The sequence below is a fragment of the Mytilus trossulus genome, chromosome 1 (assembly GCF_036588685.1).
Source record: "Mytilus trossulus isolate FHL-02 chromosome 1, PNRI_Mtr1.1.1.hap1, whole genome shotgun sequence".
NCBI classification, from domain to species: domain Eukaryota; kingdom Metazoa; phylum Mollusca; class Bivalvia; order Mytilida; family Mytilidae; genus Mytilus; species Mytilus trossulus.
Window position 1 is genome coordinate 29,696,540 of NC_086373.1, and position 26,127 is coordinate 29,722,666.

The 26,127-nt window shown below is 31.3% G+C and overlaps 1 protein-coding gene across 2 annotated transcripts in view; it reads left to right on the forward strand.

The window, feature by feature from the left end:
• The first annotated feature begins 1,214 nt into the window (after window positions 1–1,214).
• The window catches only part of LOC134721105 (protein SSUH2 homolog), a 33,711-nt gene continuing 8,798 nt past the window's right edge, over window positions 1,215–26,127 (forward strand). Inside the window, exons 1-12 of one of the 2 annotated variants that reach the window (XM_063583859.1) lie at window positions 1,230–1,348; window positions 2,888–2,916; window positions 4,832–4,855; window positions 10,886–11,023; window positions 12,804–12,870; window positions 19,272–19,401; window positions 20,435–20,495; window positions 22,083–22,207; window positions 23,022–23,084; window positions 23,795–23,880; window positions 24,532–24,624; window positions 25,839–25,941. In XM_063583859.1, the coding sequence (XP_063439929.1) occupies window positions 10,909–11,023; window positions 12,804–12,870; window positions 19,272–19,401; window positions 20,435–20,495; window positions 22,083–22,207; window positions 23,022–23,084; window positions 23,795–23,880; window positions 24,532–24,624; window positions 25,839–25,941 (843 nt within the window). In that variant the 5' untranslated portion in view covers window positions 1,230–1,348; window positions 2,888–2,916; window positions 4,832–4,855; window positions 10,886–10,908. Of the gene's footprint in view, window positions 1,349–2,887; window positions 2,917–4,831; window positions 4,856–10,885; window positions 11,024–12,803; window positions 12,871–19,271; window positions 19,402–20,434; window positions 20,496–22,082; window positions 22,208–23,021; window positions 23,085–23,794; window positions 23,881–24,531; window positions 24,625–25,838; window positions 25,942–26,127 lie in introns of both variants that reach the window. The other variant, XM_063583851.1, reaches the window with a different exon arrangement.

A 26,127-nucleotide genomic window follows, 5' to 3' on the forward strand; every position in this document is an offset into this window, starting at 1 on the left:
TATTCGTAAGCATTATCTACGGGAAATATAAAAAAAAACCCGAAATAGGATTTTTTTTTGTTCAATCATAAATGAAAGTAAAATCTAACAGACATAGAACAATCCAATTGAATTTTAATCTATGTATAACTATATTTATGTACTATCGGGTCATATGACCGTAGGCAGTCTTCTGGGGTCGCCTCGATGGTTAATCAGTAGACGGCGTACGTCTAGACAAAAATACAAACAAGCCCTGAATTGTTGATACATGTCACCAAGGATTTGTATAGTATACAAATCCTTGATGTCACCCAGTACATTCATTATTTTATTTTTTTTGCAGACTATTTATAATTTGGACATACGTTTCAGTAGGTTATATCAGATATGAGAATTTGTGTCAAATCGGTGAACACGAATTTCATCATATCTAAGCAAAGAAATGAGCCAAAAAAAAAGAGCAATTTTCCTTTTCCCAAATCATTTATATGCTTTTAAAAGCTTGACATAGCTTATTACCATTTTGTTTTAATGTGGTGTACTGTGGTAAATTTGTGTATTCTTGTCTTTAATTTTTGCTAATCCATGATGCTTGTTCTATATTATTTCTTATATGTTCTATGCTTGTGCATCTTTATTACATATTTGTTTGTTTTTAAAGTGATTAAGATTATAACACAATGTTGACTGTTGTACCCCTATTTTTGTCATTTTTACCTGTTATGTTTGTTTGTTTTGTTCACACATATTTGTCAATATAATGGAATTTGCTGCGGCGACTGTATAACAATTAAAAGTGAGTGATTTATCTAGCCGTAAAAACAGATTTAATCCACCATTTTCTACATAAGAACATGCCTGTACCAGAGACATGTGTATATATGTCTCTGCCTGTACTGAAGTCGGGAATATGGCAATTGTTTTTCATACATTTAGTGTGTTTGCGCTTTGGATTTTGCCATTTGATTAGGTACTTTCCTTTTTGAATTTTCCTCGGAGTTCAGATTTTTTGTGATTTTACTTTTTATGATATTTGATACTTATATTTCTATTGAAAGTACATTTATAAACAAGTTTTCATAAATGAGGTGAAATCATGCATCTTTATGAAAAAACAATTATTTAAAAGATCTTATATATTGCAAGGACGTATAACTAACATACAACTGGCATTACTTAGGTTCACGTTTTCATTTCTTTTTCTTTTAAGAAAGCAATTACTTGTTCTTGTTTTTAAAATTTGTGGTTCGCTGGTACAGAGACTGACCATTTATTGTGTCCGGTTGCCTATTTTGTGATTTGGACCGATTGGACAGTGAGCACTCTGAAAACCGACGTAAAAAGAGCCGTAGTAAATGGATAACAGGTAACACATGACAAAAATACTTTCATTCAGTTATATTGATATACAACACTGTTGCGATCTGCCATCATTTGGGGACTTGTCGAAAACGAAATAGACCCGCCCATAACATAAGTTTTTCCGTTTTCGGATATGTAATAATCAATTGCATTCTTAATTTATAAAAAAGAAACGGACGTTTACATCACGCAATATTAACATGAAACAAGTATATTTTGTTCCCAAAGCTTGATATTAAGGGCAAACATTGAAGAGCTTAAAGTGATTTGCCGGTAGTCAGATGTACCATATTTTTTCACCCCTGAAGAAAACCATGTCATGTGACTTTTTTTCACTTTCGTTTTGTCTTTACAGAAAATAAGGACCTTTCATTCTGCTGGTTGAACTTGTTCGCCACATAGTCAGCCAAAAAAGGCATCAAAATGACAAATACAAAACACAGTACAGAAAAGTTCCAAGAACTATTGACTAACAGACTGGAACAAACTATTGGATAACATTGTAGTGGGTCTCATTGGGGTCTAAGCTTGACATGAGATTGCCGATTTTTTGTAAGCATGACACATGTCAAATTATTGTGGCGTGAAAACAGGAAATGAGGTCTTACGGGAATCTGACAAAACAGTAAGCGGGATCTGGGATTAGAACCCCCCAATGAGACCCCCATTGTAAATTGCGCATCAGTAGACTCTTTAAAATCTTCAATTTAGCCCTTCCTCATTTTTACGCCTGTCCCAAATGAGAGGCTCTGGCCTTTGTTAGTGTTGCATGATTTTTAATTTTAGTTTCTTGTGTATAATAAGGAGTTTAGTAGGACATCCATTATCACTGAACTAGTTTTCATATTTGTTTAGGGGCCAGCTGAAGGACACCTCTGGGTGCGGGAGTTTCTTGCTGCATTGGAGACCCATTGGTGCCCTTTGTCTGTTGTCAGGTTGTTGTCTCTTTGACACATTCCCCATTTCCAATCTCAATTTTATTTATATTTTGACAATAATATTTAGTTTGCTTTTAATTTACTGATCATTTAAATAAAAATACAGAATCAGTATTTATACCAATAAAATCAATATTCAATGATCTACTCGTAACTACAATGTTGAATTGGTAACCTTTTAGAAGTTCACCTGCACTAGGAGGGATTCAATTTCACAACCCCCTTCATTGAACCCTCTGGATTTTGATAAGGGTCTAGCATGGTCAGATTATTAATTGATTGGTAGCTAACACCTTGACTGAAATAAATTTTGCTGGTTTAATTTTCATAAAATTTTAACAAAATTTAAATATTTACTTTGAACCTTTGACAAAAATATAGAATTTCAAAAAACATTGAACCACACACATTGGATACATAGCAGTTTGCTTAACACTAATTTTGATCATTGAGAAGCTTAATATTTCCTTAGAAATACAAACATGATTAAAACGACCAGCTAATTTTTACAGAGTTATCTCCCTTTAGTGTTAGGTACCACTGGTACTAAATAAAACGTTTACTATAACTTATATTTTGACTAACACTCAGTCTTTATATTTTAGCAACACTGCAGAGGGTGGACAGACAGGAGGTAAGAATCTTCATCATAGATATAATATCAACAAGGCAACAATTTTTTTTATATCCCCACCAAACACACATTTAGGGTGTGTGTTTGAATATAGATATAGATATTTATCATATATTTAGTACAAAATACAGCTATTTTGTATATCTAATAAAGGTTGTTTTTCCAGTTTGTATCACCTACCCTGTATCGCATACCCCGTATCGCATAGCTAAACCCGTATCGCATACCCCGTATCGCATGGTAAAACCCGTATCGCATACCTTTTTTTTTTTTTTTTTTTTTTTTTTACATAATTTAAGATTTTAGTGGTTTTTTTGCTTAAGAAAAAATTTCCTCAAAATAGGTCATTTTTGTTAATGACGTCATTGTTTGGTATGTAACGTCACGAACGTCAAGTTTTCATATTGTATCGTTTGGCACACTAAATGCAACTATAAAAAATACAAAACACTCAAATAAATACAAAATATTTTTAAAACATCAGCAGGCAAATTGTTAAGGGCATACGATACAGTTACAGGGGAGGTAATGACGTTGCTAACGTAAAATGTTATTTTCGCGACGTCAAACTGTGACATATCGGGAAAAGATGCATTTTTCGACTGATTTTTATCATTCAAACTGATTTAATTTGAAAACGAGTTCATGGACCCCTATTTTTCAAAACAGCAATTTGTTTCATTTTGCAGGGAGATTATGTGTCCTAAATTTTATAAAGCTGTAAATAGAGGATTTTTTTTAATTTTGATAAACATGCAGCAAAAAATGACGTTTTTTCCTCAATTCGTGAACATTTGATTAATATGAGTTATTTCTGAATAAAAAATGCATATTTTTTTAGGATACGTATAAAATACAGAAATTACCGATTATTTAACAAAAAACAATTTGGAGTTATCTTTTATAACTAAAAAGTTATGTCTTTCTTTCGAAAAAGAAATTAAGGCCACAAATCAGAATTTTGAGTAAATATACAAAATTTCGACCTCATTTTACTCAAAAAGTAGCACATGAAGGTATATTTTTTTTAACATATTTGATTTAATCAGGTAAAAAATAGTCTACATGCAAATTTTCACGAACTTGTAAATACAGGTTCAAAACTGTATCGTATGCCCTTAAGGTAACCCAGATGCTTTGTATAAGCAGTTATTTTAGGCTTTGAAACAAGACAAAAACAGAACTGAAGGTAACCTAGTGCTAATCTATGGATTAGAAAACAGTTCATATAATATAATACTCTTTTGTTGAAATATATGATAAAGCGTATGATACATGGCAAAATCCGTATCACATGCCGTATCACCCTCGACCAATATCATCCCTCGGGCCTAAAGGCCCTTGGGCTGATATTGATGTCTCGGGATGATACGACATATGATACGGATTTTGCCATGTATTATTCTCTATATATATAATATAGTTGTTCGGTGTGAGCAAAGGCTCTGTGTTGAAGGCCGTACATTGACCTATAATGGTTTACTTTTTTTTGAAATTGTTATTTGGATGGAGAGTGCTCACACCACATCTTCCTATATCTATATAGTAAGTCCTTTTAAAAATGCAACAATATCCAGACCTTTCCAATTTTGTCTCTTATATTTTGTTGTGCGTTTCCACATTTTCTCTCATAAACTTAGTAAAACACCTGACCTTTAATTTGCAGAATCACCATAATTATCTTGAAATAAGATTGGCAACAAATAAAAAAGCTTGTAATTCTGTTTAAAATGTAATACATATATGTTCTTGTTGTATAACTCTTTACTGTACAAACTGGAACTGGAAAAGTATTTTTTTTCGTTATTACAAAAGATATTTTAATTCTTTAATTAATGGAGACCATGTTGAAACCTAGGTTACCTCTTCAGTGTTCATGGGTAAGTGTCTCATCAGAACTTGTTTATTTTCATAGCTAAATAGGTCATAGGCCAAACAAGTAAGTATATGTGTTTCAAGTTTCTTATAGGTAAGGTCCTTTTGTAATGTTTACCATTTCACAACCCTCTGTAAATGCACTTGAATTTGCTAGTTTATTTTAGCTTATTATTGGCAGAATTTTGCTTCAACTTCACCAGCTTACTGCAACTGTAAGCAAAACTCTGTCCAAATGAATGCTTATAGTAAAATAAGCCTCACTCTTTTCAAGCATTCATTTTGTATTTGTCAAAGCTTATTTGTTGCGCTGTTTATAATTAGTGATAAATTAAGAGATATATACCGGTATATTAAAGTTTATAGGTAAATAATGCTAGCCACTGAAAACACTGCTGTGGAATGGCCCAACGCACTGCAGTCTGTGCAGGGTAATTTTACCCTCTTCTTATTGTAAATGCTAGACATGGTAGGTGAGTGGTGTAATTATTTCAACCTACTTGATGATGTTAATTTCTGTCTGAGCTTTTACTCAGCTAGTATATTTGGTTGTTGATATTTTGGTGATAAGTGATAATTTAGTAACTTTGGTTTCAACTGTAGGATGTTTCTAATAAAGTCTGTCACCTTAAGTAGTATCACTAGTACATATACAGTTACCTATACCAGGTAGTTGTTAATTTATGTGTCATTTGGTAATCATACCGCATCTTTCTTTTTATATAACCCCTGTACCAGAAACAATTCTGTTGTAGTCTAAATCTATCAAGTCTGTCTAAATCTATCAAGTCTAAATCTATCAAGTCTAAATCTATGAAGTCTAAATCTATCAAGTCTAAATTTATCAATTCTAAATCTATCAAGTCTAAATCTATCAAGTCTAAATCTATCAAGTCTAAATCTATCAAGTTTAAATCTATCAAGTCTAAATCTATCAAGTCTAAATCTATCAAGTCTAAATCTATCAAGTCTAAATCTATCAAGTCGAAATCTATCAAGTCGAAATCTATCAAGTCGAAATCTATCAAGTCGAAATCTATCAATTCTAAATCTATCAAGTCGAAATTTATCAATTCTAAATCTATCAAGTCTAAATCTATCAAGTCTAAATCTATCAAGTCGAAATCTATCAAACTTGTTCACTGTGAAACATCACCACCAGAATTAGGTATTCAAAGCAAAGAAAAAATTATAGCTAAAAGGTATCTGCTATGAATTCATTATTATTTGTTGGATATAATAAAAAAAGATGTGATAGGATTGCACATGAGACAACTCTTCACAAGAGAAAATTTTCAAGTTTATCAGGAGATTTCAAGAATTTTATGTTAAAGACCAAACAGCCTATTGTTTATGCGCATCAGCTAACGCAACTTGGTAGTGACATAAAAGCTCTATGACGTTGTTTCTAGCAATGAAAAAACGTCAAATTGTAACGTCCTATTTCGCGTTTTTCAAGGATTTCATCATGGTGCATGCTACGTAGATACGCTACGTAGCGTCTTCCCAAGAAAAGAGGAACTATTATGCGTCGCGCTACCTAAATATCATGTGGATATTTAACACAAATGGACACATAAGATACTACACTATATTTTACATTCGTTCCAATAAAAAAAAATATAAATTTTGATCTCGACTTTTTGCATTTGCGCCCATCTGAATTTTATTTTATTTTTATTCTTTCACATGCGTAGATTTTGTCTGATACATGTACATGTATTTGCATCAATCTGTATTTCATTTATTTCTTCTTCATTTGCGTAGATTTTTGTCTTTTGTTTGTGCCGATTGTGTACAGCTTAGGTGAAAAATGTTTTATGGTCTGTGCGTTTGTTCGTTCATCCGTCTGTCCCACTTCAGGTTAAAGTTTTTTGTTAATTTTTAAGTGTCGATTCAAAAAAAAATAAAATTGATTATTCACAAGGTTAGGCCGATAATCAATTATGCCTAAAAGTTTTGACCTACTGGTAACATGTGCATGTAACTGATATCTGGATGATTCTTGTAAAATAATGTCCGATCTTGCAATGAATTTAAAATTTATTTATACTGCTTATTTTACAAAATCTTATAGTAAGAATAAAATGATGACAAAGGGTCATTTTTGTTTGTCATTTGTTTCATTTTAAATTGTCTTTAAGAGAAATGATAAACATATCGTCTAATCTCGTTAAAGCTTACAGCTAATTTCCTAATGTCTGTAGATCAACACTTTTGCCTGCTTGCTTTGTTTGTATATTTCGTATAATAATATTTTGATGACGTATATACAGGTTTACATACCTATACATTAAGATGTCAATCTTAATTTCAGAGCTTGAGTGAATATTAATACAAACAAAGCAAGGAAGCCAACCAAAATTTTACCCTACATGCATAAGGAAATTAGCTGTAAGGCAACAAATATTAATAAAACTAATACTACTCAGCGAATGTGAATTAAAATCATAATTTTCAGTGTTTAAAACTAAATTGTTGTAAATTTAGCTTATGACAAAAACAATTGCTCCAAGAATAATATCTTACATAAAATCGCTCCCTTTCATTTAGCTATAACTGTAACCATAAAGATTGAAAAAAAATCTATTTTCAATGCTGGCAACAACTTTTTCTTTGTTTTAATTTCCAAAATGAGCAATTTAGATTATATTTTATCCTGATGGAGAAATCTTACTTTGTAGTTTCCAACGGAAATTATTTCTAAATTATTTTTTTAATCAAAAACTTTTTGTATTTTATATTTACTGTCTCGTTTATTGAAAACACATGAGGTAGTAATAAAAGGATTGTATTTTAAGATAGATGTATAATGTTTTAGAATCAAACTTTCATTCATATATTATACCTATAACTTTAATTTCCTTCAGTTATATCTTAAATATTGAAAAATAATGAATTCACAAACTTGATGCAATAATTTCTAAACATTCGTCTTAGTCGGAAAAAATTTTAGTATGATAAGTGTATGTCCGTCTTTTAACAGTACCGAATGAGTTTATTACGGCAAACTTGACGCAAAAAAGAAACAAGCACATATAGTCTCTGGTAAAGTCAACTACTGTAAGTTTACCAGTGCCATCTTTCATTTCTTCTTTTATTTTCAACAATTCTGCATATGTGGGACAAAGGACAAAAACAAAGTTTCAATACAAAAGCGGCGTGAGAGGTTATTTCAAACAATTTTCCATTCCGACTGATGGTGTTTCTGAAGGTTTATATTGTGCGGCAACATCATAAAAATCTGAAACTGATACAAGCTTAATCTCTAGTATTACCGGACAATAAAGAAGGTGAATATAGTTGTTACTCTTGGAAATTTAAATGTGGGTTCAAACGTCCAATTTGCGATTTCTTTTTTTCAAATAGTGCGCCAGCAAGGCAAGTTTGTACTATGACGTCAGATGCAATGTTCTGAAGAAAGAAAACTCTTTTCTTCAAAACAAACGAGAAAAAATCATGAAAATTACTCCATAACTTTTTTGAAAGGTCGGTGACATTCACTTTTTTTTGCTTTATTTTGAAGAGTACATATGGCACTTTCCTTCTCTAAATTTTTATGAAGAAATCACTGGTAGATATTTTTTAAAAATGGAAACACTTTTCAGTTTTACGTTTTATATTTGGCGGGAATGAAATAAATCATATTTTTAAAGATCAAGTCTATATGAGCCTTAAACTCTTGAACCTGTATTTGAAAGATACAAATCTACTGTTTAAAGTGAAACAAGAATTATGCTTGTAGGTTTGATATAAAGCATTTTTTTGAGAGTAGATAACAAGCAAATATTATTTTAATATTCGGGAAAACAGGAAACTGAGGTTGCTATAGTGACAAAACTAAGTCGGTGACCCCCAATTTTTTTCATCATATTTTGTTCCTCAAATCATGAAATACCTTCACACAAAATTTTAAGGAAAAATCACTGGTAGAAATGAATAAGCTGTTTGGTCTTTAAAGGCAGAAGCTAAGAATATAAGATTGCTAATGCACAGAAATTAATAGTTATAGGTCACTGTACGGCCTTTAACAATGAGCAAATCCCATATCCCAAAGTAAGCCATAAATTAACCTGAAATGACAAATGTAAAACATTCAAACAGTGTAATTTTATAAATGGAAACCTTATTATTTTCATGGATTTTGTGGGTACAGGTTAACCACAATATTTAATGTCCATGAAAATCAAAATTCTATAGGCTTATATGCAGACTACAATAAAACTATGAAATTAAATATCCACAAACATGCTAATTTTCTTAAAGGGCGTCCGATACAGTTACAGGGGGAGGTAGTGACGTTGCTAACATAAATTGTTATTTTCCTGATGTCAAACATTGACTTATCTGGAAAAGGTGCAGTTTTCGGCTAATTTGTATTATTAAAACTGATTTAATTTGAAAATGAGTGCATGGACCCCCATTTTTAAACCGTTATATTGTTTTATTTTGCAGGGAGATTATGTGGACCAAATTTTATAAAACTGTAAATAGTACAATTTTTTTAATTTTGATAAATATACAGCAAGAAATTATGTTTTTTTCTCAATTCATGACCATTTGATAAATTGAGTTATTTCTGAACAAAAAATGTATAATTTTTTAGAATACTTATAAAGTACAGAAATTACAAATTATTTAACAAAAAACAATTTGTGTTTATCTTTTAAAACAAAAAAGTTATTTCTTTCTTTTGAAAGGAAAAATACGGCCACAAATCCGAAATTTTTAGCAAATATACAAAATTTCGACCTCATTAAACCCAAAAAGTAGCACATGAAGGTATATTTTTTATTACATATTTGTTTTAATTGGGTGAAAAATAGCCTATATGCAAATTTTCATCAACTTGTAAATACAGGATCAAAACTGTATCGTGCGCCCTTAATCCATGAAAATTGGTACCCTTGAAAATAATTTAAAAAAATATACATGAATCCAGAGTTTTTTGCCAGTTAGTAAAAACTATTCGCTGTACAATTTATCCACTTTATTAACATGAATTTTTCTGATAACAATACTTTATTTTGAAAAACAGTGTTATTCAAGTTTGAATATGACATAACTTAGGTCTATGAAAAGTAAAATGAATAAGTGAAGGATAATTATTTTCTGTTTCATAATTCTACATATTTCATTGAAATTAAAATGCTATTTAGAGCTACATGTTACTGTTGAAGGCAATTTTTCTCTACTCCTATCAATTTCAATTTTTAAAATATCATGTAATAAAAAAAAAAAAAATTCTGTTTGTATTTTTTGGAATATTTGCTTTGTATGAAATTTTCATTGTAAATTTAAAAGTTATAAGGAAGCATACATTTTATTAACGAAAAAAAAGAAAATTTTGGAAAATATAAATTTCCTGTATATTGAATATTTGAACGTGAAAAAGGTAAAAGATTTTTGTATAGTATTATTCATGATCAGCTGATCTTCAATCTGATGTATTGTTTCTTGGGTGGGACCTTTTTACCATTGTGTCCTGAAAACATGATTTATATAAAGATCATTATATTCAATTAGTACTGAATATCTCACCCATAAACTGAATTAGCTCAAATTGATTTTGAAATAATAAATTAAACCACAAGTTTAAGTTTAATTAAACATGTTAAAAGAATTAAAAAAATTCAATTTGTATTTTGAAATAATCAAGGTGCGGTTATTATGACTAACGGTATTTTAAGTAAAATATGAATGAAAGTATTCCAATAAAAATTAAAATTAGTTGACCTTTCATGTAAAGTTAAATACTCATCTGCAAACATCTTGTAAAGTATGAATGTTATTTATTTACTTTACGTTGTAAAGATCCTCTGTGAAAGTATAACATCCACCCATGTGAGACACAAACATGATTTTTATTTGATTGCTTCATACTTTAACAGTTAATGAATTTTGCAGTGACTGATCAGTATAATCTGCAATCAATTTATGGAATGTGGTTTGTTGTATCGTAAAAAAATACTTTCATGACGGAAGTCTTTGAATAATTGAGAAATATTGTTGTCGTAACCATTGGATATTCTGTTTATTCTGTTCGCTATGTCAATTGTATTACCTTTACATTCTTCCCCACCCCCTAAAATAGAGGTGCCGAAGTATGCAGGGGACATGCCAGATGAAGATGTAGATCATAATCCAGATGCAGCACCCCCTGAGCCTACAGCACCTACTCTGGATGGGTTGAGCCCAATACCTGGGTACCAGAATATTGGATTCTCTGGAGGTAAGATCTTTGTATAACATTTTACAGTTTAATCATTTGTCTGCAGAAATGGAAGATTTAGACATTTAAATCATACTGATAACATGACTTAAATAATGGGAAGGGATGAATGGGGTGTATTTTTTTTTTTTATATACACGGCAATGATGATAAAATATTCATGATGACTATAAAATTTAAGAATTCAAATGTACTTTTGTAAATAGTATTATAACATGATCATAGAACAGGTGCATAGAATATAGGTATATTGGAGAATTTTTAGAAAATATCAAATAATTCTTCTTTTTTAATTGAAAACAACATATCTTCTATCAATTCTTGGTGATTTCTATAACCTTGGATAGACAAGAGACCAAACATATTCATTACATATAATATAATTAAGGGGGGATAATCAGAATTTAATTTTGATTGATTATATTGATTAATTGTTATATTCTATTCAAGAAATCTTTTAAAATGGATTTGAATCATGTTGTAAGGATATTGATTTATTCATGTGTGTGCATATTTGAAGTTCCTGAATGGAAAAGGAAATACAATTTATCATGCATATGTAATTTTTTATTACATTTATTACATTTTTCAATAAATTGATAATAACTGAGCTTTGGATATTTAAGTATTTATTAAGTGATGATCAAAGAGCATGTAATAAATAATTTTCAAACGTAATTTAATAATAAAATTCCTATTTTGATAATTTGCAAATAAATTTGTATACATTGAAGCCCTTTTAAAAAGTTCAATTTAAATGTGTTGCTTCAAGGATAGATTCACATAAACTATTGAACTAAAATTATTTAAGAATTAATGCAGCTTACGGGTAATCAGTCATTTTTTGATAAAAGGTAAATTTGAAATAGCTATAGTCATGAATCTCATGATAGTATGCTGCCTTTTTTATAACATGATTAATATATTATATTATAAGTTTTTTTTTCAAAAGTAAATGTTATTAGCAAAGAAATTTTAATATTGATGTTTAAAATTATAATTTCATCGGATGTACATGTATTTTGATACTTGAACACCCGGCCATTTATAAAAAAAAATAATACTTAATTTTTATAGAATTGTTATATAAATATGAAATATTAAATGTTATTAATTTATTTTAAGAGAGAACAGATTTTCACTAGTGAGGAGAAATATTTTTCTTACACCGGTCAGGAAATGTGAAAATTGCACAAAAATTAGAGAAACTTATTTCACAGATTTTAAACACTGTTAATATCACTGATACAAAAACAATACTCAGTATATTGAAGAAAACATATGTGAAATAAGGTATCCTTAAAATATTTTTTTTACATTACTCATGAAAATGGTGCCTAAAGGTGCTTTCATAAGATACGATTTTCCAAAAGATATTTCATCTTATTCGAAATTGTTGTCCAGGAAAATCATGATATGATTTTTTATTCATTTACCAAACAACATCTGATTTTAGTGCTCATCGAAAAAATTACATTTTAGAAAAAAAATATCTGATTGAAAAGGATAGAATATTGTACCATGTAATCCCACTACAGATATAGTGACAATGTAATACCTGACTCAATTTTGTCCTTGATTAAATTTGTTAAGCCTGGGTTATCTCCCATTGCCCAGATTTCAAAAATATTTTTTGTAATATCTACTTTCTCTGCTAACTTCCACATTGTGATTGAGTTACAGTAAAGACTTAAAAAAAATCTAAAAAGCAGTTTTGTTCAATTAACAGTTTATAATAAGGTTATTGCCACTAAAATTGAAATTATAATTTTTTATTCAGATTTTTTACCGCCTCCACCATTTGAAGATGTAGTACAGCCACCTGAAGAAAGAAAAGATATCACCAAGTATGTATACAAACCTATGGTAGAGTTTATTTTCTGACATCAGACTTGAGTCCTAATCTGCATAACTACATCAACAGAACAGTTAGGTTTCCAGAGCTAAAACAATTTGAATGAAATTTATAATGATTGTTGTTTTGTTGGGAGAGAAAATCCCTAATTATTTAGCTCATCTGGTATATGTGTGAGCTCTTTATATTTTATAGCTTCTTTTGTCTGTTGTCTTTTCTTTGTTAACTGTCAAACTTGGCAGCCATGGTCAAAAATAGAAAATTGGGTAAAAAAAATAGCAGATTGGGGTAATAGGCAAGTTTTAAGCCATAATATAATAGAGAAAATTGAACAGGGCAGAAAATGATTTGAATTTCAAGCTATTCTTTCAACTAAAACTGTCAGACCACTCTTTTAATGTCCTTTTCTTCAATTTTTTGGGCATTTAACTATTAAATAGTATATAAACAATAACGATTAGAAAGAAACTAAATTGAACGACATGGTATACAAATAAGTCAACATGGTTTAAATGGTTTTTGTCGAGCCTGCGACTTTTGTCGCAGAAAGCTCGACATAGGCATAGTGATCCGGTGGTGGTGGCGGCGGTGTTAGCTCACTTCTTAAAAGCTTTATATTTTAGAAGGTGGAAGACCTGGATGCTTCATTCTTTGTATGTGGATGCCTCATGTTAGGAAGTTTCCGTCAGTCACGTGTCCAATGTCCTTAACCTCATTGTCATGGTTCAGTGACTACTTGAAAAAAAAGTTAAGATTTTTTGTAATGTTAAATTCTCTCTTATTATAAGTAATAGGATAACTATATTTGATATGCAAGGTCTTCATACCCGTCAGACAGTTTTCACTTGACCTCAACCTCATTTCATGGATCAGTGAACAAGGTTAAGTTTTGGTGGTCAAGTCCATATCTCAGATACTATAAGCAGAAGGTCTAGTATATTTGGTGTATGGAAGCATTGTAAGGTGTACATGTCCAACTGGCAGGTGTCATCTGACCTTGACCTCATTTTCATGGTTCAGTGGTTATAGTTAAGTTTTTGTGTTTTGGGATGTTTTTAGGCAGTTAAGCTGCCTTATGCGAGCACCCTGGATTTGTGTGCTACCCAGTAAATGCTGAAATACGTGCCATTGTTATTATCTAGCTGGCTACTATATTATTTATAACTTATTGGACAGTTTTTTCATACTTTTCATTCTTGAATACAAAAAATATGACCAGAAAAACCTTAAATGATCGACGATTTTCCCAAAAGTTTTGAAGTTGCATAAGGGAGTAGAGCACATTAGGAATCCATATGTAGTTTATTATCCCCTGAGCTTTTGGCTAAGATGTCAAAGAACAAATGTATGAAATATTTAATCGCCGAAAATCTCTAAAGACAAGTAGTTAAGATTTCCCAAATTGCAAAACTCATTGGAATATTGTTTGTCGTCAATACGTAGTCATCTACGTATATATGATCACGCTGTTGGCGGCAATTTTGAACTAGAAGACGAAATTTTCGTATCTTTTTAATATGGACGCAGGGGTTCAAATTAGTGGTGGTCCGAGGTCTGTGACCTTTCACTTCTGCAGTTGGACTTTTATTTAATTACTAGCTTCGCCCGACAGACCTTGAAAGAAAATAAAAAAACAACTTTGCAAACATTTTTACCAAAGTTTCCTAAAAAAAACGATCTCAAACTTCTTTTCATCATTACTATTCATGACAGCGATGTTCAATTTGTTCAACTGCTAGCTTTATATAGAAAATCACCGATAAATAATGTGTAAATCCGAGTAAAATCGTATCTCACTTTCTGTTAAAAACAACATTGTAAACAAAATGGCTGCCGCGAGATTACAATATCGGATCCGATTCCAGAAGCGGATAAGGGTAATCCTGGGTTTTGGGGCTATCAACTTAAAAAAATCCAGACAGGTGACAAGATACATCTATGCATGGTAAATAAATATAAACACTAGAATTGAAAACCAAAATTGTGTAAAAGAAAGAAAAAGCAGAAAATATTTTGTACACCAATTTTAATGTCAAAATCCAATACAAGTGAATTGGAGAAGATTAAGATATAGAGACTTAAGTAAACCTATGTAAGTGACAGCTGGGAACAGTTTATCTAACAATATATATGTTCCTGGTAACAGTATAATTTTTTTTTATAAGTGATAAATGTTGGTAATGCATGTTAAATGCTTTTCAAGTTAAACATATTACTGCAATTTCAAGGGGTATTTTTTTCTTCTCAATTTTGATAGGTCAGTTAAAATAGCTGGAAGTTTCTTATAATGTGGTAAGATTGTCAATGAGACAACTAATTACTATCCACAAGAAACCAAAATGACCAAAACTTGGTAACGGTCAAGATCCCCATCCCTAAACCATATATATTCATGGGACAATATAACAAATCATATGAAATATAGGTGGAGTTCGTGGGGCCACTCTACCCCTTTCTGTTTGAGAATTTAAAACGGTCGAGATCCACAATCTTAAACTATATATATTTATGAATGGGACAATATTACTAATTAAATAAATTATAAGGGGGTCCCTATGGTCGCTGTACACCTTCATGTTTGAGAACTTGGAAAAATTCCAGATCTTCACCCCTTAATCATATATAGTCATGTATAAGACTATATAACAAATCAAATGAAATATAGGGGGAATCCTTGTGGTCACCCTACCCATCATGTTTAAGAACTTTGAAACAGTTGGGATCGCCAACTCTAAATTAAATATAATATAGGGGGAGTCCCTGCAATCACCTGATTGAGAAATTGGCAACAGTCAAGATCCCCACCTTTAAATTAAACCATATATATATTCATTTTTGAGAACTAATCAAATGAAATATAGGGAGAGTCCCTAGGGTCACCCCACACCCTCTTGTGTGTGTTTTGAGAACTTGTAAAAGATTAATATACCAACGCCTAAACCATATTCATTCCTGTTTTTCATTTCAAAAAGATTGAATGACATGCAAGGTCAATCTCATAGGCGACACATATGCATATCACTTTGCTAGACCCTAACACCTGTCTTTGTATTCCAAACTTAGACATCATGGACTTGGGGTGAAGGTGGAAGTCATTTACATTTACTATGGACAGGTCAGTCAGACCTCACCATTGATCCCTGTAGTAGTAAACATTTGTCTGATTTGTGTCTCATAACTTTTGTACTGTAAAACACAAACTCAGTTTTCTTTCCAGGGAAGCAAGTCCATTCATACTTTTACAAGCTCGTACTAAAGTCAACTTGAACTACTAACAGTCAACTAATACGAACAATTATTCTCAACTAGAAGAACTGCTATCATTGCAAATTTGTACTACTGCTGACTCGTGAAAGTCTCATGACCATTCGTGGTCATGTGCGTTGCTATTGAAAACCTTGATAAAATATGAATTATTTGCCTCAATGTTTAATGCATTAAATGAACATAAATGCACAATTATATATGAATGTTTAATGTTTGTTCTTTTAAATCTTTAAAAAAAAGTAGAAGCAACATTGCCACAGTTTTCATAATTATGTTTGCCTTGGTTTTTGGTTAACTGCCTGCAGTGCTTACAGCGCTTTGATTCTCATAATTTATGCAATAGGTCTACTTTATTTGGTGTATGGAATGATTGTAAGGTGTACATGTCTAGCTGTTTGGTGTCATCTGACCTTGACCTCATTTTCATGGTTCAATGGTCAAAGTTAAGTTTTTGAGTTTTGGTCTTTTTTTCTAATACTACATGCAATATGTCAACTTTATTTGGTGTATGGAAATATTTTATGATCTCTATATGTCAGTTGCGCAAGGTTTTTTTTACCTTGACCTCATTTTCTCGGTTCATTGCTCTGTGTTAAGTTTTTGTGTTTTAGTCAGTTTTTCCTAACTTATAAGCAATAGGTCAACTATATATTGGATGTTTGGAAGAATTGTTAGCTGTGCATGTCTGCCTGGCATGAGTAATCTGACCTTGACCTCATTTTCATGGTTCAAAGGTCAATGTTTAGTTTTCTTGGTTTATGTTAAGTTTATGTGACAGTTGTAATAAAGCTTTATATTTAGGACTATCAACATAATATCAATGATTAGTAAAGAAGGCGAGACATTTCAGTGTGTGCACTCTTGTCTTACAGACCGTTATTTTAGCATCTTCTCTGAATCTCTTGTTTGGAGAATGCTGAACTCTGTAGGCATGAAAATATCTGTTGATTACACGAAAGTGTCATTTGAAAATTGAGTATGTATCCTCATAATTCAAGATAGAATTAGTTCTTGCTATCATGGCTGAATATATGAACAAGTGTGCCAGCCATTGATAGCTTTTCTAACTGGTTTTGACAATCTTCTAAAAAAGATCCAACAAGAATATATTGATCTTTGGAATATGTATTGCAGAAGGCCACCTAGGTTTCTTGTCTTTAAACTTGTTTAATTTTCAAATTTTATGCCTCGTTCACACGTACCTTTAATTCGAGTTGAATTTGAATCGAATGCGAATAGAATTCCCAAATCGTGTTCACACACTCTTCTTTTAGTTTTTTAATTCAAATTGATTCGAATTGGCCAATTCGAATTATCTAATTTGCATTAGAATTAGGCTTTTGTGAATACAAATTAAAAGTTAACATAGTTTGGACTGTAAAGCAAAGGAGTATGTTCGATAAGGTCCTAAAATGGCCCCCCTTTTTAGCGTAAATTTCAAATTCAGATTTATCGACCAATATCACGATGAATTATAGCTAATACATTGACTAGCTAGGATATAAACAATTTTGTTGAAAATTTTACGTTTCTGCGTATCATTATGACGTCACAAGTTGTACTCATATTGATTTTTCACGAAAAAATCAATGAAAATGGGTAAATTTCCATAGATTATTGGACTGGAAACATAGAGCGCATACGTCGACAAGAAAGATCTTTTAAAATAATGTTTGTGAAGACATTTCACATGTCTTATTTGAATCTTAAGCTTGTCGACGCCTGCGCTCTATGTTTCCTGGTCCTTCATTTGGTTGAAATCTAGCTGATTTCGTCAAATTTCACCAAAATCCCTTATTTTGACCTTTTTTGGATGTAAAAATCAACGTGTTAGAATTAAACTTTGACAAAAACAGTTCTGTTTAACTTTCTAACATGTCTTTAAGGCAACTTAAAACATTTATTGTCTTATAACTATGAACTTTAAATTATAATTGGGGCCACATATGGCCCTTACCGAACTTACTCCTTTGATGTGCATTGTTATTCGAATCAGAATTGACTTTAGGACATTAAACATTTCGAATGTGAATTAAACTAATTCGAATTAGTTATGCGAATCGAATTCGAATTACGTGTGAACTCAGCATTAGTAAGATGAAAATTAATGCCAATTATTTTAGTACTAAACATCCATATCATCTGCATTAGATTCCTTTGTGAGATTTATTTAAGCTAGGTTTATGATTATCAAGTTGTGTTAATTTATTTATTCTGGGATCATAAAAAAAAGTTTATAAAAAAGGTATCATCAGCAAACTGTCTTACATAATTCATTCTTAGAAATAACTCAAAATTGCTCTATGCAATCTGAACTATTCCCTTTTAGCCCATGTCGTTTGAGCCATTTAATGAAAAATATCTACCTTCAGCATCAGAGATATACATTAAGAATTAAACTAAAAAGACATATGTTGAAAGCGAAAACACTTTTGCTAAAGTTAAGGTGGTACCTAACACTACAGGGAGATAACTCTATAGTATCAGCTAAAGGTTTTAATTACGTTGCATTGTGAAGGCAATGTAAAGCTTCTCAATGATCAAAATTAGTGTTTGTCAAACTGCTAACCAGTGTAATTTTTCTGATAAAAGGCTTGGTTAAAATTTTTTGATTTTTTTTTATTTTTTGTAAAAGGGTCAAAGTAAATACTTTGTCAAAATTTTATGAAAATTAATCGAGCCAAATTAATTTTAGGGAAAGTGTTAGGTACCACCTTAATAGTTGGGATTTCAGTTTTGCAGTACAGGTACTTGAATGATATTTGTATAAACTTTGAGAAAACTGTTGCTGTTGTTACTTAGATTTGTTTTATCATTTTTGGCAGTGATTTTACATTGTTAAGATGAGGCCAGATAAGCATTAACATGGTATGTAGGAGACAACTGTTGCTATGGTAACTTGAACCCTTATTTATTTTGAATAGTCTTTCAGTTATATCAGAAGATGATGCCAGATAAGCATTAAAATGGTATGTAGGAGAGAACTGTTGCTATGGTAACTTGCATTCTTATTTATTTTTAATAGTCTATCAGTTATATCAGAAGATGATGCCAGATAAGCATTAAAATGGTATGTAGGAGAGAACTGTTGCTATGGTAACTTGAACCCTTATTTATTTTTTATAGCCTATCAGTTATATCAGAAGATGAGGCCAGACAAGCATTGAGATTGTATGTTGGAGAGAACTGTTGCTTTGGTAAAAAGACCGTAGAAGAATTAACATTTACTGAATTACAGTCATCTAACGCATTTCATGTAAGGTTATATATACTGTATATAGATTCCATCACTGCACCTAGTGTGTAACAATATTTCTCCACTCCAGACAGTTAGATTTTAATATTTTAAGCACAAGGTTTGACAAGCTTTTTAAATAATTAAAATTAAACTGTTGAGAGTAGAAATATTTTTATACATGAGTGGTGGAATCTGTTTCTCTCATGATTTTTATCCTTCCTTTTCATAGATTTTAAGAAAGTTATGTTCTTTATATGTGACGTCATCATACATTATCACTTTATTTCAGAATGTCACAATAGGAAAATCAGAAGAAATGGGGCAAATGTAATTTATATCTTTTGGCACAAATGAAATATAACCCTGTGGCGCAAATGAAAGATTGGATTTTGTAAAAATTAGCACAAATGCAATGTGCCCAAACATTCTGTTTCCCACAATAAATCTGACAGTGAAAAAAAATAAGTCAAGCTGTATATTTAAAAAAGACTAGCCTGTTTGTCTAAATCACATTACCAATACGAGAAATAAAGTTGTAAAGGAAATTCCTGGATGGGATGCCACAAAGGCTTTTTTTCAGATAAGTATGATAAATTGTTGTTGTTCTCATTAAAAATAAGTATACACAAATTTTACAACCCTATAAATAAGTATATATATTTATGCTGCAACTAGTTGTGTTTGTTTCCTAAATATAGTAACACAGCTATGTTTTGTGCAATGTCAATTTCATCATGGAACACTTTATCCTACAATCAGGGGTTCATTAAGGGATGAAAATAAGTTTGAAATTAGTTTTACATTTAAATAGCTATCATTGTATTTATTTAGGTTGCAGTATAAAAACAATATTAAGTCAATGTTTAAACTTTTTTGTGCTCAGCACAAAACTGGGGAAGGGTGCGGTAAAACCTCACCCCATACCAAGTTTCTCAGCCTCATACAAAAAAATGTTTTTTTTCCGACATTGACCTATATATACACACCTAGTGAAAGTGATATCAGTTTCCTTAAACCTCTGTAGATTCTTATGAGATTTACATTTTTACAGTATGAATTAGACACATACACAGAAGCCAGATCAACAGAGTGGACTTTTGTACCATACACGGGTAAGTGTGAGTTTTAAGAAAACAATACAGACAGCATGGGGTTAATTCAAACATGTCATTATGAATATAAGGATTGTTTTCTTAATGCTCTAAAACCAAAGAGCTAGTGTGTACTACTGTCATCACTGAGAGTCTGTTTTCAATCTTAAAAAGAGATCTACATGTATAAAGTAAAATCACAAAAATACTGAACTTAGAGGAAAATCAATTCGGAAACTCCATGATCACATGTATAACACTACAATCACTTGGCCAATTAAACCAAACATGGCCTGCATCATCTTTATGAGGTTATTTTAAAAGTTGAGTCCATTGTCTCTGTCATCAAAAATAAAAGACAATTTGCCAAAAAAAGTATAAATATATAGAAATAATGTAAAAGACCCTTTTTGTCTCGCTTTGACAGGTCAATCATATTTGGTATGCAGTTGTATAAGCATTGGTACATCTCATTTCCATGAAGATTATTTGGCCCTGCCCCCCTCAGTTATGGTCTATTGACTTCAAAACTTTTGCTTATTTTACATGTATTAGTTTGTGATTAGGTCAGTTTTTGGGGAACAACAAGTGGTAGGTCAATGATATTTAGTATGTAGTTGTGTACACTTGGCATATCTCATTTTCATGGAGATAATTTGGCTCTGCCCCCTTAGTCATGGTCTATTTACTTTGAAAATGTTACCGAGTTATTATGTATTAGTTTGTGATTAGGTCAATTTAAGGGGAACCATTAGTGGTAGGTCAATGTTAATTGGTATTCAGTTTTATAAGCATTGGCACATCTAATTTCCATGAAGAATATTTGGCCTCACCCCAGTCACAGTCTAATGACTTGGAAACATATCTTAGTTTACATGTATTAGTTTGTGATTAGATCAGTTAAGATGAACTTCTAAATAGTATGTTAAGTCAACATGATATTTGGTATGCAAATTTATTATCATTTGCATGTATAGTTTCCATGAAAATTATATAGCCCCAACTCCTCTTATTGACTTTGAAACTTTTCTATAGTTTACTAGTTAATGTTTGTATTTATATTTGGGAATGACTTATAATAAGTCAATGGTCATGATGGTATTTGGTATGCAGTTGTATAAACATTGGCACATCTCATTTTAATACATAAAGATTGTTTAGCCATGTAACTCAGTCATGGTTCATTGACTTTGAATATTTTCATTTCTTGTGTAAGATGTTAAAGTATTGCTATTTTCGTTGGAACATTTGCATAATCAAAATTACAAAAAGGCAAGACATATCTCTGTGATAACAGTTTTGTTACCAAAATTTGTTTTTTAAGGATACATTTAACGTCATATTAAAGAACTATTATAGATTACACAGTACCCTTTAAAAAAATATGGTTTTATTCATTACTAAGAATTGAAAGTGGAGAAGAAATCTTCATGTGAAGGATTGATTTCTATGAATGTTTAACTTATATAGACTTTTGGCCCTGCTATATATTTGCTCAGTGTAATGTTAAGGAGGACCATTTGCTGGACCAGATAATGGTTAAGCCCTGTTTCAAGGTGTGTACCTGCTTATGTAGTACATGTATAAAGATTTATTTTGACTATTCAGGAGGACCATTAGATGGACCAGAGAACGGACCAGCCCCTGGACCATGGGATATACCTGCTCAGTGTAAAAAATTGTTTAAAGATGAAAAGAGAGAATCAGAAGTTCCTCATACAGCTACAACTAAGGTAAGTAATGGGGTGAGGACACACATGTTGCTTTGATAGAAGAGAAATTACAAAATCATGTAAATAGATATAAGAAGATGTGGTATGCTTTTCACAATTTATAAAAGAAAAACCATTATATGTCTAAGTACGTTCTTCAACACAGAGCCTTGGCTCACACTGAAAATTGAGCTATATAGGGCCCAAAATATGTCTTGTGAAAAACCTTTCATACAGGAAAACCAATTGTCTAATCTATATAAAAAAGGAGAAACGAGAAACACTTATGACCCAAATTAATAAACGACAACTACCGAACATCAGGTCCTTGTCTTGGAACAGGTGCAAACAAATGCAGTGGTTTTAAATGTTTTAATAATGGTACCAACCTTCACCCTTACCTGAAGCAATAGTGTAACATCACAACATAGAAAGACGCACTATAAAGTTTGGACAGAAATAGATAGCATCATTAATATGCATCAAGATTTTTAGGTTGAAAGATAGCATAGACATAATTGGTCTTCAAAATCAAATTTGACTAAAAAATAAAATGAAGAATTTAAAACTGAATTTAACTGTCTGTTTTTGCATTTTATCAATTGAACAATGTCAGAAATAAAGTAGGTTGTTACAATAGAAATTCCAGAATGATAATGCAAGAATATTGAACAGAGGCTGACATCAATCAAATCATTGAGGATAATATTCCAGTACTAAAATCCATTTACCGGTTCAGGTGCAATACAGATATGATTAAAACTCATCACTCTATGAAATCAAGTCATTAATAGTTGAGGCATGATTCACAAATTTTCTCCATTTTTTATTTTAGCCTTGCCACAATTGTTTTGCAGTTGGTTTTATTAGATGTTGGCATTGCCATGGTAGAGGACAGGTAAGCATTAGGACACAATAAATGTAGAAAGTCTACTTAGGGCTCAAATATTGTATCGCCTGTCCACTTTGAGGCATAATGTTTATATGTCTGTGCCATGTTTGTCTGTTCATCTGTCTGTATGTTTGTCTGTCTGTCCAGCTTCATGCTAATTTTTTTGGTTAAATGTTTTGGTCAAGGTAGTATTGGATGAAGTTGAAGTCCAATAAATTTGAAACTTAGTACACATGTTCCCTATGACATGATCTTTCTAGTTTGAATGCTAAGTTAAGAGTTTTGAAATCCTTTTCATTGTCCCCTGAACATAGAAAATGATATTGCTAGTGGAGCATCTGTGTACTAAGGACACATTCTTATTTTAAGTCTATTAGTTTTCCTTATGAATATAGATTTGTACAGATAGTAAAATTGCCTTGATTTCTAGTCAAATAAAATTGAGAATGGAAAGGGAGAATGTATCAAAGAGATAACAACCCAACCATAGAAAAAACAACAGCAGAAGGTCACCAACAGTTCTTCAATGTAACGAGAAATTCCCGCACCTGGAGGCGTCCTTCAGCTGGCCCCTAAACAAATATAAACTAGTTCAGTGATAATGAAAGCCATACTAATTTCTAAATTGTACACAAGAAACTTAAATTAAAATAATACAAGACTAACAAAGACCAGAGGCTCCTGACTTTAAATGTATTTATCCTATTTAATTTCAGAATAGATGTACAAGTTGTTCTGGATCTGGGAAAAGAATGGATGATGAAGAAGCATGCCCATTTTGTAATGGTACAGGTAAAAGAGAGTAAGTTTGTATTCTGTTGTATAAAGTGATATAGAAGAAAAATTTACATCTGGACAATTTCATAATTTACAAAATAAGTTAATTTTTAGTTGGCTACTCTTTGCATATTTTTCCATTTCTTCCAAGACAAATGCTTTATAAATGTAACACAAGCCCCTGAATCCCTTTATTTTTCATATATATATATATATATATAATTTAATTTTGGATGTCACACGTCTTCTGATTGGCTGACGTTATTTTGTTATCTCCCTATAGACATAATTTAGTTATGTGACTGTGACGTCATCAATTTTTTTTCATGTTTTCTACGGTTAAAAATGAAATTTAGAATTATATTATAAGAAATGACTGTAATATTTTTTCTGTCTTTTTTTCGAAATTACTTAAAAAATGTGGTGCACACTGTTAAAAAACCTGCTACACATGTAATTCAGTGTGCACCAAATTTTTTATGTTATTTCTTCATAGACAGAAAAAATATCACAGTCATTCCTTAAATATATATGCATATTCTATAATTAACAATTATAAATGGTTTTTGTGAACATTTTCAGTAAAATGAAAAAGCTTGCATATGTAAATTACAATACGATTCCTTTGATCTTTCTTGTTGTTTTTGATTCTTAATAAACAATATTTCCTTTACAGTTGTTTGACCTGTCACAGTAAAGGCAATGTTATTTGTAAAATATGTCAAGGTCATAGAATACTCAAATACTTCATACAACTGACCATTAAATGGTAAGTACCAATATATTAGAATTACAGTGGAGTCCCAGGTGTCCACATGGCTGGTGATACTGTGCATTTGCTGATTTCTTCATATCAACACACTAACACAAATAAAATTGTTCTAAAATTACATCATCAGATGAAATTTGTTCTATTTTAAAAGTCAAATTTATATCAGATTGAAATAGTTTTTGCTCTGCATCCTTGGCAGTGTGCTTGGTTCAAATTCAGCTATATTTCATAGAAGAAAATCTTTCCTATATATATTCAAAATAATCTATTTTTGGAAGGCATGTTCGAATTCACCAGACATTGGAGGAACTCTCAGAACATGAGTTTCCCTAATTTTGGACACATATTACACAAAATGGTAAGGGTTGAAACTATACAAACAGATAATTTTATGAAATAAAAGTATGTTATGAATGTGTTCACACAATATTATCCAATTATTGGTTTTATCTGTTGAATGAAGTGAAGACATAAGTCTTACATGTAGGTGCGCAGATACACCGGACTGCACTGTATGTATGATGATGGTTGACCACTTACAGCATTTGAGTAATACTCATTAATTTTTTTTTAATTTCTTGTTTTTGTCAATCACTTTAAACAAACATTTTTGTCAGAACTATATTTAATATGTTGTTACACTAAAACAAATCCATTTTCTCTCCTTATTGGAAATTTTACACTTTATAACTGTGTCAATGACTTCTAAATTTAAGGGATCCCATTGTCCACCATTCCAAGTACAGTGGAACATGTCAAGTTCTTCATCATGACTAAAGATTTTTTCGGTTTTGGCAGATGTTCAGTTTAAAAGAGGGATGAAAGATACCAAAGGGACAGTCAAACTCATAAATCTAAACAAACTGACAAAGCCATGGCTAAAATGGAAAAAGACAAACAGACAAACAATAGTAAACATGACACAACATAGAAAAATAAAAAATAAACAACACGAACCCCACCAAAAACTAGGGGTGATCTCAGGTGCTCCGGAAGGGTAAGCAGATCCTGCTTAATCAGGTTCACAATGCATTAAGTTTGATATGACTGGACCTGAGAACATTTTTGGTTTAGACAGGTTTTGAATTTATGCAAGATTCGGTTTAGCCAGGTTTCACTGTACATCTAATTATAAATCAGTTTCAATTTCAGCGCAAGAGATGTCATAAATACCAGCATGCATTTTAATAATAAATTTACACTGTTGATAGGCATAAGCACGATGACAACCACATTGTAGAAAGAACCAGTTTACCTGACAAACTTGTAAAGAAGGTGGAAGGACAGACTGCATTTGAAGAAACTTATCCTAGGGTAACTTTTTATTATTGTAGTAAAAGGAATATGCTGATTATTCTATCATTATGCAGATCTTCATACAGATATCTTCATTGGTTCATTGATATTTCAGCCATATTTGACGGAATTAATCGTTTAGCATATTAAATGCATTGTTAATTATATATTTAAGGAATGACTATAATTTTTTTTTCTGTCTAT